The sequence below is a fragment of the Labrus bergylta genome, chromosome 5, assembly GCF_963930695.1.
Source record: "Labrus bergylta chromosome 5, fLabBer1.1, whole genome shotgun sequence".
Classification (NCBI taxonomy): Eukaryota; Metazoa; Chordata; class Actinopteri; order Labriformes; family Labridae; genus Labrus; species Labrus bergylta.
In genome coordinates, this window is record NC_089199.1 from 1,229,586 (window position 1) to 1,243,059 (window position 13,474).

At 40.7% G+C, this 13,474-nt stretch overlaps 1 protein-coding gene across 2 annotated transcripts in view; it reads left to right on the plus strand.

The window, feature by feature from the left end:
• The window catches only part of srgap3 (SLIT-ROBO Rho GTPase activating protein 3), a 59,210-nt gene that overhangs the window by 34,215 nt on the left and 11,521 nt on the right, over window positions 1–13,474 (plus strand). The window contains exons 5-13 of one of the 2 annotated variants that reach the window (XM_020642099.3): window positions 1,604–1,789; window positions 4,246–4,374; window positions 7,597–7,818; window positions 7,899–8,000; window positions 8,693–8,890; window positions 9,155–9,239; window positions 11,047–11,074; window positions 11,713–11,815; window positions 13,115–13,175. In XM_020642099.3, coding sequence (XP_020497755.1) covers window positions 1,604–1,789; window positions 4,246–4,374; window positions 7,597–7,818; window positions 7,899–8,000; window positions 8,693–8,890; window positions 9,155–9,239; window positions 11,047–11,074; window positions 11,713–11,815; window positions 13,115–13,175 — 1,114 coding nt within the window. Of the gene's footprint in view, window positions 1–1,603; window positions 1,790–4,245; window positions 4,375–7,596; window positions 7,819–7,898; window positions 8,001–8,692; window positions 8,891–9,154; window positions 9,240–11,046; window positions 11,075–11,712; window positions 11,816–12,219; window positions 12,251–13,114; window positions 13,176–13,474 lie in introns of both variants that reach the window. The other variant, XM_020642100.3, reaches the window with a different exon arrangement.

Sequence of the window (13,474 nt, forward strand, 5' to 3'; positions counted from 1 at the left end):
GTTGAGTGGAAGTATCTTCTTGCTTTCATAATTAAATGCTCCAGCCATTATCTCACTGTTGGGCTTCTCTGTTCTCTCACAGACTTGGTTCAGCAGTTAAATAGCTCTGGGCTGTCGTCTGTGGACTCAGCTATACACACACCTCCCGTAGACACAGCTGAAGCTCAGTCTTCCTGCAAATGACTGCTTTCTTTAGCTGCAGGTCCTGCCTTCACGTGCTACGAAGTTGGCTGGAAATCTTACAATTTTTCTGAGAAATTTGAAAGAAATAGTTTGACGCTGGAGAGGAGAGGATTGATATGTTAACCTAGTTTCTCTTTGCACAGGGATGTTGACTCTGAAAATAGACTGCTGGCTTTGTGTCCATCTGTATTTTACTTCAAGGTGTTTGCCTCACAGTTTTTGTCACTTTATTGTTGTTGTACTTATCCCCACACAAATAGTGGAAAACATAGAGCCTGTGTAAGTAGCAGCATTGATAAATAATAATTTTAGGGTTGGAGGCCAGAAGAACACTGTAGCTTCAAGTGAGCAAACAGCAAACATGTTGTTTTGATGAGCTGCTCTCAGAGACTTTAAAGGAACCCTGCAGCTCAAGTTAAGCACTAAGTGAGCATTACTTCTTTTACCACAGGAAACAAATAAACTGCTGATTATGTTGACTCTAACATCCTGAGGTGCTCACATTTTGAAGACACACCTCACATCTGGACGTGTCTTTAAAAGGCTTTAGAACGAGGCTTCCAAGAGGAGATACACTCTCAGTGAGCATCTGGGATGAGTTTAGAAAGACCCAGGAGGCTTCTGCCTTGTCTTACGAGAGTTTTCTGTCACTTCAATCTTATGATGGTGTTGGATCAAAGTGAAAAGGTAACTGCAGAGAAGGAGACTGTCAATCTGCTGCACAAAAGATGACCGAGCCCGAGGCACATGAAGAGTCGCCGCAGAAGTAATGTAGAAGTTGTGAAAAATGACAGTGAGGAGTGGATGATGAAGACTAAATCACACACAGCCATGGGGCCCTGGATTCAATTAAAGAAGTCCACATGTAGTGCCATCTGTGTTACCGCTGCACTGACACACAAATTGAACCACCAGGCTGCCATGAGCATCTGTGTGGATGATCAGAATAAGATCAATAAGCTGATCAAAAAGACTGTGATCATAACCCTAGACTCACTTGAGGGTTAGCTTTGAGAAAAAACGAGGACCAAACTTAAAACGGTTCTAATCTTTGAAGAGCAATCCTTTACACTGTGTTTTGAATGGACTGAGAATCTCCTTCAGTGAGTGACTAGTGATGCCTTAGTCTTCTACTGAACGACTTAGAAGATCACTTTGTTCAGCAGATATTTTAATGAAGATTTGAAGTTGTTGTTGTAGCTCTGATTCATGGCTGTAAATGATGTCTCAAATGGTCTCAATGATGTTTCTTGTGTATTTACTTGTTTTGTATTGCAATCAATCTTGTTTGTTGTTTGTATGAATTTACCGGTAGGTGAATCAGTTTCCCCTGCTGGGGATGAATAAAGTTTTCTAATCCTGTATAGCATTGAGAAATGTTGTGAGCAGTTTGACAGCACATGTTGTGTTCCTCCTGCAGGTGATGAAAACATACCACATGTACCACACTGAGAGCATCAGTGCAGAGAGCAAGCTGAAGGATGCTGAGAAGCAGGAGGAGAAGCAGTTTAGCAAGTCTGGAGATCTCAACGTGAACCTCCTGCGTCATGAGGACCGCCAGCCAAGACGCAGCTTTGTCAGGAAAATTGAAAAGATGAAGGAGAAGGTGAGTGCGTGAAGGTGATGTAAGAGTGTCACTACATCTTGAGTGTGCCTGCTGATAATCCTGAAACATTATTTGGTAAAAAAAGAGACTGGTTTATGCAGTTAAAGCTGCTTTAATAAGTTACGTTTCAAGAACAATGCATTTAATAACTTTTTTCACACATGTAGTCACACATTGTTTCTGCCTGGGTTAGCTTTGCTTGTTAGCATCCAGGCTAACCAGTTAAGATGCGAGAACTTTCCGCTAGGTGGCCACAGGAAGTGAACCTCTCTGATGCCTCTGACCACTGATGTTACAGGCTTATGTAGTTCAATGTTAGTGTAAGGAACCCACTGACAATTATCACCCAATTCTGCTGTTTTTATCTAATTTCTTGGGAGCTTTAAAGCGTTTTTAAGTATGGGAATGCTTTTTCTGTCAACAAATAGATTGTTTGGATTCACTCAGACAGATAGATATTAAGATAAATTGCTGAACTGAAAGCCAAGAGTGAATATTAAACTTACATTCACCAGAAAGTCAGATGTAGGACTTGAAAAGGAATGTTTATGATGACCCAGGTCTGCTGGAGGTGTGTGAGACAGTTCCTCATATCAGCTTTAAAGATCCTTACATGTAATCTTTATGTGTAGTTGTTTCCATCATTACATGCAGATTAAGCAGTAACTACACTAACCTAAAAGAGTAGGACTGTCTCTGTTTGTTGGCCGCAGTTGAACACAGTAAAGGGGGCCCGACCAGCAGACAAGCAGCAATATGATATCAGAAAGCCTTTAGGGGCAGACTGTAGGCCTGTAGCCAGAAACATGCAGAGACAACATTAGTATTCCCGGCTCTCTTTCCATCTTATGTAGATTTCTAGTTATTTCAAAATGTTCTCTGGCAGCTGTGTGGAGCTGGTGGTCTCCTGAGCACACTGTATGTCACATGCACCAATGTATTTTTGATTCTGGGTCTTATTCTGGATTGTCACTATGCAAATGAAGATCTCATTATCTGTCAGGTGCGGGGAATCAAAGGGCTGTCAGAGTGACAGTGTCTCTTCCTCCTCAGGCTTGATTCCTCAGAGAGGCTGCTTGGCTTGGGAACTGAACTCTATTTATAACGCAGCAGCACGGCAATGAATATTCTTCTCTTCGCCTACTGAGCTTTCGTACCATTACTCTGCCTGCTCACAGGTCGAAAGAGGAAGAAATTAAAGGGAATCTCCTTTCTGCTAACCCACTGCTGGAATATGCATTATTTTATGAAAATGAATTAAAACATCCAAATATTGTGAAATGTATAAACAATTCAAGGAACAAGGAAACATTTTATTTTCTTGAAATGATGATGCTTTTGTCCTTCAAATAGCAGGAATGTTTTAAGACATGTCTGAGTCTATTTGTAAAAGTACTTTGTTCTTAATTCTGTTAAGCACTTTGTACAAATGCTTCTTATTTTGACGTCTGTCATCTATCAAGTTCATCTATTTCTCTGAATTCTGCAACTGGAGATACAGGTCCACTGTTAGCCAACCGTGTAAGCTAAACTCTAAGGATCAGAAGAACTTCAAACTGCAGTCTGTAGGCTATTTTTTAATTTTTATTTCATTGGAAATGTTTGACGTCTTTGGAAATACAGTTATTCATGATATTGTTAATACTCTAATTTAAATACAACTTTTAAGATGTACAGTAAAGAGGGCAAGAAATTGTAGCACAAACCCCCACATGATGTCAAACTTTTTCTTTAGTGCTTTATTTCTTTAAGCTGCTGAACATTTTATTAAGATATTGAAAACTATACAACTGACTAGATGTTAGCCTGAAGGCTATTCTGTCTGCCTCTACACCATTCTGCCTCTTGTTCCTAAGTTTTGAGAGACAGAATAAAGATTAAATTCAGGCTTGTTAAAAGCTTTATATGCTATTTATTTGATCCAGCAGATGTCACCCTTGAGCACCAGCATGAAATCAAAACAACTCGCAGTGCATTGTTGTGTTAGCATGCTAATGCTAGTTATCTTTATTATGCTCGTATCTTCACACTGCATGTAAATTTACCTGAAATGAGCGTGATCTAGAAACACAGTTAAGCAGTGAGTACAGTATGTTATTCTTCTTTTCTCTAGTCCCTCAATTAAACAACTTTTATACATGAGGGGAGGAGTCAGCCGGTCGTCCCGGCAATGTAAACAAAGTGAAGATAGGACTCTGAAAACATCACAGACAGTGGGACTCAGGTGTTACACCCATTGTAGACAGTCATGGCTCACAGAGTTATTTTCAGAGGATATACTTGATTTCTATTACATTTAAGTGTGAAAAATCACATATAAAGCCTTTAAGCATCTTCTTTGGACCAAACTCTCCGTCCTTTGTCTACCTGTGTGATGGTCCCAGAACTTGAGCTGCCTGATTTCCCAGCACTGATGTTTTCCCCCTCATCTGCTCTGTCTCTTCTCTCCTCCCCAGAGGCAAGCCAAGTACTCCGAGAACAAGCTAAAATGCACAAAAGCACGGAACGACTATTTATTGAACCTGGCGGCAACAAATGCAGTGGTGGCAAAATATTACATCCATGATGTCTCTGATATGATTGATGTAAGTATGAGTATCACACATGTGTGTTTGTTTACATCTCTCAGCTGGGATTTCTCATGTTTGTTTAACTACGCAGCACTGTCACCATCTGTTCCTCAGTGCGTTCCCTCTCAGCCTGTTAGCTGTTTGTTTTCAAGCTGCTCTGTTGGCCTGCATTAATGTATTTACCATCACTTTTTCATTACTCATTCTGCATAACAAACTTCACACTGATATACTGCTGACTGACTGCTGTTGGTTAAATTATCTGTAGTATCAGGGAGCTACAGAAGGATATTCTTGACTGATGGTTTCTAGGGACTCCATCAGTGTTGTTGACAGAAAATGATTTATTTTCCATATCTGCTTTTTCTCTTCCTCTGTGATTTCCTCATTCATTCATTTTGTTGATGCTGCTTTGGGGAGCTTTGCTGAGACAAACACAGCATATCCTCATGATGGTCTGCCTCTAACTGTCAGCAAGTGAAAAACACAACAAAAGACACACATTCTGTGTCCCTCTTTCTTCTGTTTGTGCTTCTTTTATGGGACATGGTTAACACTAGCTTGAGAAACTTTTGGTGTTTTTAACTAAAGCTTAATCCACAACATTCTCCTCATTATTTCTACAACATTCATTATGTTCAATGCCCAGTCAAACACTTATAAATGAAGTCACTTTTATGTACATTTTAGTCAGTAGCACTGCTGGAAAGTCTGATTAGGTGTGTTTTATAGGATGGTCTTGTTTAGCAAAAACCACTAATGGTTGGAACCCGGTCAAAGTCAGCTCTCTGTTGGTGCAGGCATGAATGTGGTTAATGTGGCTGGCTGTGGGCTCTCAGCCCAGTGTGACCTGCTACAAGTCACACTGCAGACAAGCAGACATAAAGATGAAGACGCCTTGATCAAGTCTGTCCCTAAATACACACACAGCCTCCTCTTCAAGGAGATGAGACCTAGATATGCTTCATTTGCCGACCAATCTTGTTGACATTTTCTTTCAATATATATGTATATATGTTTCTCCTGATCTTCTTCTTGTGCTTTCAGAACTTTTGCACTCTTTTATCTTTCTAAAACTGTGTTGTGTTCTTCCTTCTGATTTAATTGCTGCATGCTGCGTTCAGTCATTTTGTTTTGTCATTGACTCGGAGTTGAAAATAAAGTTTGACGTAGAACCTCAGATACTGTGATAAAATATGATATCATATATTGGCTAGTATGACAGTCAATGCACAAATCCAATACTATTACTACTTACCCCGTTTCACCTAAATGACCTTGTGATGATAATAAACAACAGTTGTGGGTTGCTAGCAGAGACCGTTATGTTCGGCCAAGTTATCAGTGATTAGTGTCTTTCCAACACCAATAATGTATTTATTTTCATCAGACCTTAACTATGCCTTAACTATCCCCCCCACTTTCTGTGTGCTAACATCTATGCTTGAGGCCAAACAACCACACAACCTATAATAAGTCACGAGATGGATGGGTAGACATTTCCCAGGTCACATATTGTAAGATATGAGTCAGTGATATCCGATATGATGAATGTTATTTATTCATGAAATAATCATTGTTTTAAATAATAGCAATGTTACTAGCCCTGATACACTGGATATATAATATGCTGATTCATGACTCTCCCTGTGCGAGGCAGCTTTGATGGATCCAGCATCTTCAGACTGAAAGGTTCATGTCAGATCAGATCAGATCAGATCCTGCTGAGCTGCAGAATTGTGAGCATGTCACAAGAGAGGCAGAGGAGGGAAACGGGTCTGTTTATCATGTCAGGGAAATTGTTCAGCACACACATCAAACCGGACGATCAAGCAACGAGAAGTCAGCATCAGTGACTATAAACTGTTGAAATGTAAATCTAACTAACTGGCTGAGTCTTGGCTGTCATGAATGATGTAATAATTGGCCTCTGCATTGAGGATAAGCTTATTAAGAAGAAGCTAAAAATGTAAAATGTTCAAAAGAGTAAGTCACAGCATACAGCAATAAACAGTTAGTCTAATGAAGTATTTAAATGCAATTTTAATGCTAAAATTAGAAATTTAAGTTTTCATTTTATTGCTGAGGATAAAATAATTGGAATAGACCACAATAAAACAAACACATATCTGGGCACATGTGGCCAAGTGGTAAGGGCTCCTTCGCTGTGTACAGAGGCTGTAGTCCGGGTTCAAATCATTCCCTACTCTCTGTGCCTTCTACAAAAAAGTCAAAAGAAAAACCCCAAATAAAACAAACAAACAAACTAAAAACTCACATATGCAGTCTTTAACTTGAACATACATTATATAAAATGACATCAGTGGAATATGAAAGAAGGAAACATTTGCAAACAGTCTTTACAGTATATTTATGCACAACTCTACTGAGAGATAGATATATAAGGAATAGTATTTTGATTGATAAAAGAGTGTATCAAATCTTCCTCCCCTGTGTATCTGCTCCTCCTGGCTGCTGCTGCAGAAATGAATGTTTTCTCCCTCAGTTTGTCTCTGTACAAACAGGCTAATTATCCCTCTAGTATGAAGTCTACCCTGACTGAGTGATGCAATGAGCTATGTGCACCAAAGTGGAGAGAGCACTTCCTCAGTGCTAAAGAGCGCTCAGGAGCATTTGCTTAGTGACAGAGCTTTGAGTTGCCTCCAGCTCCATTTAAAAACCTCCTCACTCCCATCCCCTGCTTAATTAGGTTACTTCATACTGCTCTGTGCGATAAGGCTCAGTAATTATCTCTGCTGTCCTGCTGTGCCGGTCCCTGTAATTCTCTCAACTCCACTGCTATTTTTAAGAGGTAATCTAACAGTAGGATGTCGTTTTGGATCGAGTCCATTTAAGAGGTCAAAACATGGTTGAAGGCGCCATGACTAGGAAAGATTACAACAGAAAGTTTCAATTTATTCCGTAAAGATTTGTCAAAGTAAAGAGAAACTGATAAAGTGAACTATATTTTGCTTGTTGTTGCTGTTTTCCAGGGTTGTAACTTCAAATCTTACTGATGTCATGTAGAAATATACTGAAGGGTATGGATAGCAAACTATGATGTCACTTGTGGATGTGGTTAAGAGAGTGAACATATGACCCATAATGATGTTTGTATTGATGCTGAAATAGACATGAACCATTCAACCAGAACTGTTCATTCAGAAATGTCTTGGTTTCAAATTTGCCTTTTTTTAATATATTTATTATATTTATCTGATATTTGTTTCTCCACAGTGCTGTGACCTTGGTTACCATGCTAGCTTGGCACGCACTTTCAGGACCTACCTGTCTGCAGAGTACAACCTGGAGACGTCACGCCACGAGGGACTGGATATCATCGAGAATGCCGTGGACAACCTGGATTCCCGCAGTGACAAGCACAAGATCATGGATATGCATAACCAGGTGTTCTGCCCTCCTATGCGCTTTGAGTACCTGCCACACATGGGAGATGAGGTGAGATGTTTTAAGGGCTGAGTGACCTTCGGGTGTGACTGTTTTATGTGTATTTGAACCCTTTGTTTCCTGCTCTTAAGGTGTGCCAGGTGAGCGCCCAGCAGCCTGTCCAGACAGAACTCCTCATGCGCTACCACCAACTGCAGTCTCGCTTAGCCACTCTGAAGATTGAGAATGAGGAGGTGAGGTTTTTTTTGACAGCTCTGTGCCTCTCAACACACACCATCTTCAGCCCCACCCCACCCCCAAATCAGAGAGCCCCGTCGCATTTTCCCCAGAGCCAAGTGGGAGGGCCACATCACCATCTGTTCTTATTGCAATTACTCTCAGATGACCCCTGCCCTGTTCTTTGATTGTCACAGGGCCAATGTTGTTCTTTTTATAAATATGGATATGAAATAGGATGATGAAGGAAGGACTGTATCAAATAGAGCCATGGGTAGAAAGGTACAAATGAAAGTGATTAAAACCAGGTCGTCTCCTGTGCCAGTGACTCTGTCTCTTCTGTGTCTGCCAGTGTCTTGTGCCCTGGAGGATAATGGAAGAGCCATGCCAGTACCAGAAATGAGCTTTATCAATCTCAGTCCTAAACAAAAAGTCTCATTCAGCCATTTCACATTCAATTTGTTTTCATCATTCAGTCTCAGTCTGATGTATGCAAGCTCTGCAGGTTCCTCTGGCAACATTTTCAGATGCTGCCTTGTGTCATTTAAGGCCAACTTAAGGTCATTGATTGTTCAGGGGTGGATTTGTCTTTGATATAAATGTGTTAGTCATGTTAATCCATCCGTCTTGGCGTTGGAAATGTCTACAAAAATATCTTTCACATGATGTTTTATCTTCTTTCCTTTTTTTTCCTCCTGCATCTGCTCAGGTGAGAAAGACCTTGGACGCGACCATGCAAACGCTGCAGGATATGCTGACAGTGGAGGATTTCGACGTGTCGGATGCTTTCCAACACAGCCGCTCCACTGAGTCCATCAAGTCTGTGGCCTCTGAGTCCTACATGAGCAAGATGAATGTAGCCAAGAGGAGGGCCAACCAACAGGAGACTGAAATGTTTTACTTTTCTGTGAGTTCTTATCAATGTCTTTCTGTCTGTTGGTCCAAATTGTTAATGACTGCCGGCCTTCAGTAAAGTCTAGCGTTGTGCTTCTCTCTAAAAATCAAGCCATCAGTCATCATTTCCACGAGCTCTGAAAATACTAATTAAATCAAATCAGGAACAGATTGGGTTTGTGCTGATTTGTTCGACTTTGAATTGTTTGGCTGGGCTCATGTTATGCTGGATTAGCTTCTCTGCTCACTCATTTGTTGCCCTCATTTCTCCGTCTAGAAATTCAAGGAGTTCCTGAATGGCAGTAACCTCATCATTAAGCTGCAGGCCAAGCACGACTTACTGAAGCAGACTCTCGGTGAAGGTAAGAAGTCTAGTCTGACTTTTTTGTTGTTAATGGTGTGCACATAAGATAGTGTTTCCTCCTGTCATCATCAGCGACAGAATCCTGCCACTGCTCTGTAAAATGCTGCCCTTGGGGTTATAGTGGCACATGTCTTCACTAACAAGCAGCAGGGAATGAGGTATGAGGCTACAAAGACGGATTCTTTTAAGGAAGCAGGAAGGAAAAGGGGAACGTCAATGGAAATATATCACACCAATATCAGACCACATCCAATGTGAAGTATCCATTGCCTTTCCTACCTATCCCTAATGGTTAAGGGTTTGTCCGGTTAGTCTCTATATGTCATAGCCGCAGGGAGAGTTTCCATTTCCAGGCTCTAAGAGAAAGACTTCCCTGGGCCCCTCCCTCCCCCAGGGGTCCTCTTGTCACCTCAGCCGTGAACAGTTTACGCCCAATCAATCAGCAGGACCAGACCCAGAGCCCGTTTCTGCAGCTGCTCCTCCATCAGGGGTGCACCTAATGGAAAAGGACATCAGGCATGGGCAGCTGTGTCCCTGAAACACACACATGAATATTTCCAGAATTCACACCTTGGATTCATTCAGTCTGAGTTAAAAAGCTGTTTTGCTATGCGATGTCCCTGAACATTTCAAATGTAATACTTTTGCATTCTTAAAAGCATCAATTACAGTGTGTAACAATACCTGGATGGACCTGTTTGTAATCCTTAGGTTTAGCAGCTGAGAGAATGTATGTGCATGGCATATGGCGTCTCCCATTTTTAATTAATCAGCTGATCAATCAGAGTTGTGTTTGCACATTAGCTCATAGCTCAGTACAAAAAATGGCGAGTTTGTGTGTGTTTGTGTGGTTGTTTTTGATCATGACCAAGGGAACACGATGAGGCTGTTATGTGCCACATGGCGTGTACATCTTTCTGCATGTATTAATAAAATCAGAATGTGGAGCTTTAGCTCCAGATAAGATGGTGCTAGGACATGAGCCAGGAGACACATACTCTCTTGTTTACTTCATTTGATTTGTAATTGTCACCTTTTATGTAGGAAGAATGTATAATTCTGGCCTCTTTCGATATGAATTTAGAGGAAAAATCAGCCTGGATTGTTTTTATTGTATCATACTTGAGAAACTTAGAACAATTTAGAGGTTGGTTGGTCAGAGGTAGACGGGGGCCATCACTCAGAGGAATGATGTGTGTTGTTTCTTCAGATGAATGCTCCGCAGACCTCGTCCCATCTGCCTGTGTGATGTGTGGAAAAATTGGTTAGCCTTTGCTCTTTCTGTCCATTATTAGGTGAAGTGAAGAAATAATGTTGAAGTGCTTTGGTGTCATTGTTGCTTTTTCTTTTTACTTCCTTCCAGTTGATATTTCAGACAATTGAAGCCAAAGACCCACTTTTAAAAAAACTGGATCATGTTTATATAAACTAATTGTGTGGTACAAGAAGAGACTTTACTTTTACATATCCATAGGTCTATAACATGTGCGTGCATTGTTGGACACCCCTAACAAAAGGCTCAGTGAGGCAGCACAGACATTGCTCAGTCTCCCCATTGATAGACCCCCAACATATACACCCCACTGCCTCCACCCTCCTTTTCTCTGCTCTGAGAGGAGGTCTATAACCCCACAGGGTCCTCTGGATCTGCTCAATAGCTCTGTCCAGTGAATGGTGATAGCTGTGCTCCATTCACTGCTCTTTCAATAGTCATGTTGTGTCTGTTGATGGTGGACGCTGCAGTCTGTATAATAAGTACCACCAAGATAACACATGTTATCTCTGTTGTCTTTTTGTTTCCCCAGGGGAACGGGCTGAATGTGGAACCACAAGGTATGTTGTCCTGTTTCATTGGCCCTAGTTATAATGGTTCATCTGGGCTTTGAGTCAGTTATTGTTTTATTGAGGATACAGATTGTTTGCAGTAAACTACAGGCTGGCTTTAATGATTAAAATAAATGTCTTTAATGAGATATACCACTATACCACAGCCATCACTAAACCTTAGAATGCTGTGGAATAAATCTGAAATCTTAGAAAATCATACAAATCTGATCAACACTCAGGCGAAGGATTTCAAGATGTGATTTATTTAATTAAAAGGAAAATTAAACTCCACTGCAACAAAAAAAAATCTATCCACATGCATCTTCCCGATTAAAGTGACTAGATATGAGAACATCATGAATTGTCAAATCTGATTGATAAAAACCTTTTAATTCATGTGAATGACTTCTTAGGTCCCACTTATAGTACCTTCAGGGCCACAGAGGGGCCGCGATCCACACTTTGGAAATCACTGTTTTAAAAGAATAAACTGTTTTTCTGACACTTTACTCAAAAGAATATATTTTTTTTACCACTCTGTGAATGTGAATGTTTTTCCACGCCTGTTTTTGAAGGTATGTTTCGTTTTTGAACAGTTTTTACAGAATTTGGTGTTTTTGTTCCCTTTGTCCATCATTCCCCAGGCCCCCCACTCTTCCCCCTAAACCACAGAAAATGCGGAAGCCTAGGCCTCGCTCCTTGTATAACCATAAGCTGTTTAACGGCAATATGGAGACCTTCATCAAGGTACCCTGTGTGGTGGTGTATGATGAAGAGGAAGGCGGCTCTCATCCTCTTCCTCACTTAAGCCTTCTGTTAGCTTCCCTTCAATATGATATAACACCTCTGTTTAACCTCTAATCCTCCTCCTCCTCCTCCCTTCTTTGGCTCTGCCAGTGCAGACAGAGCAACAGTCAGCGTCTCTTTATTTCCCCTCCAGAGCAATTTACCATCTCAGGCTTTCTTTTCTAAATGGATGCCCGAGAGGCAGGAGACAGCAGTGTTTCTGTCCCTCACTGCTCCCTCTAATGCCTCTTCCTGTCACCAGCTCCTGTACTCACTTTAATCTCCAGAGGGTTCACTGGTTTAACTCTGTGCTTCTCTGTCCTCTCTTCCTCTGCTGCTCTGTGCTTTGCTGCTTTCTGTCCCAGAGGAAGAAGGAATGCCCGTACCCGCATTCAGGTACCTCTGAGGGAGAGTTTGGGTCAGGGGGACAAGGCTACTAAAACAGACCTGCTACTGCTTGAGCTACACTTACATGCTGCTTGTTTCCTGAACTAATAATATTGTGTTGTTTTCTTTATATTTCTGATAAGATGTGCTAAATAAAATACTAATGAGTACTATCTTTAACTAACAAATACCCTTCTTGAAATGAGCTTCAAAAGTTTGTTATCATTATGTATCGTAGGAAGAGTAATCTATATTTAATAACGTATATAAAATATACTGAATACTATTGAATACTTAAAGACATGTATTGCTCCCAGACCAGAATATTAAAACAGTCAGTGTCAGGTCATAACAGGAAAAGTACATTTTTAGAGTAAGAATTGTTTCACTTAGTTTCAAGATAATTTCATATGATAAAAAGTTACTGTCATCCTATTATGACATACAAACTCATTTCCTTTTCACAAAACATGTTTTTTCTGTTCTAACAATATAGTTATCATCCTGTTAAAATCCGACCTTATCACTTAATAACTTGATAACTTATATTGAAATAAAATAACAACTTTTAATGTCGGTGTTATTAAAAAGTCATAATCAGTTTGAGGTGTATAGAGAACAGGTTTATCTCCTTATGACACCATTAAATGATCTTCTACATTAGGCCTGGCTTAAGACCGGAATGACTGTGCTGTCAATGCACACTGCTGATGATATTGTGATAAGTATGGAGGGATATTAACATGCCTGGGGCTTTCCCCCCTGATTGGTTACAGATATAAGAAAGTTATTTTCCTCTGTAAGAATGTGATCTTATAATCTTATACTCTTTGCTTTCTGAATCATTTATTGTTTCCCATCATTTCCTTCCAGGATTCAGGTCAACCGATCCCACTTGTTGTTGAGAGCTGTGTGAGATACATCAATCTGTACGGTACGTCTCGCATCACGCTGCAAAGATTTCTACTTCTGAGTGAAAGGGCAGACAAAGAAAGCAAACTCTAGAGTCATCTGAAAACTCCTCCAGTCTCATAAAAGGTGACAGCAGCTATCGCACGAGGCAATTTATTTCCACAAATAGCCGCAGGTAGGACCTGCTCTGCTCTCCACCTCTGATTTGACAAGCTCATAACAATAGATCACACATGGAGAGTTCTGTGAGTCTATCCACCCTCCCTGTCTACCTCCACATCTGTCTTCAGCTCGTTGCTGTGGCCTGCAGCCCTTTTTCTT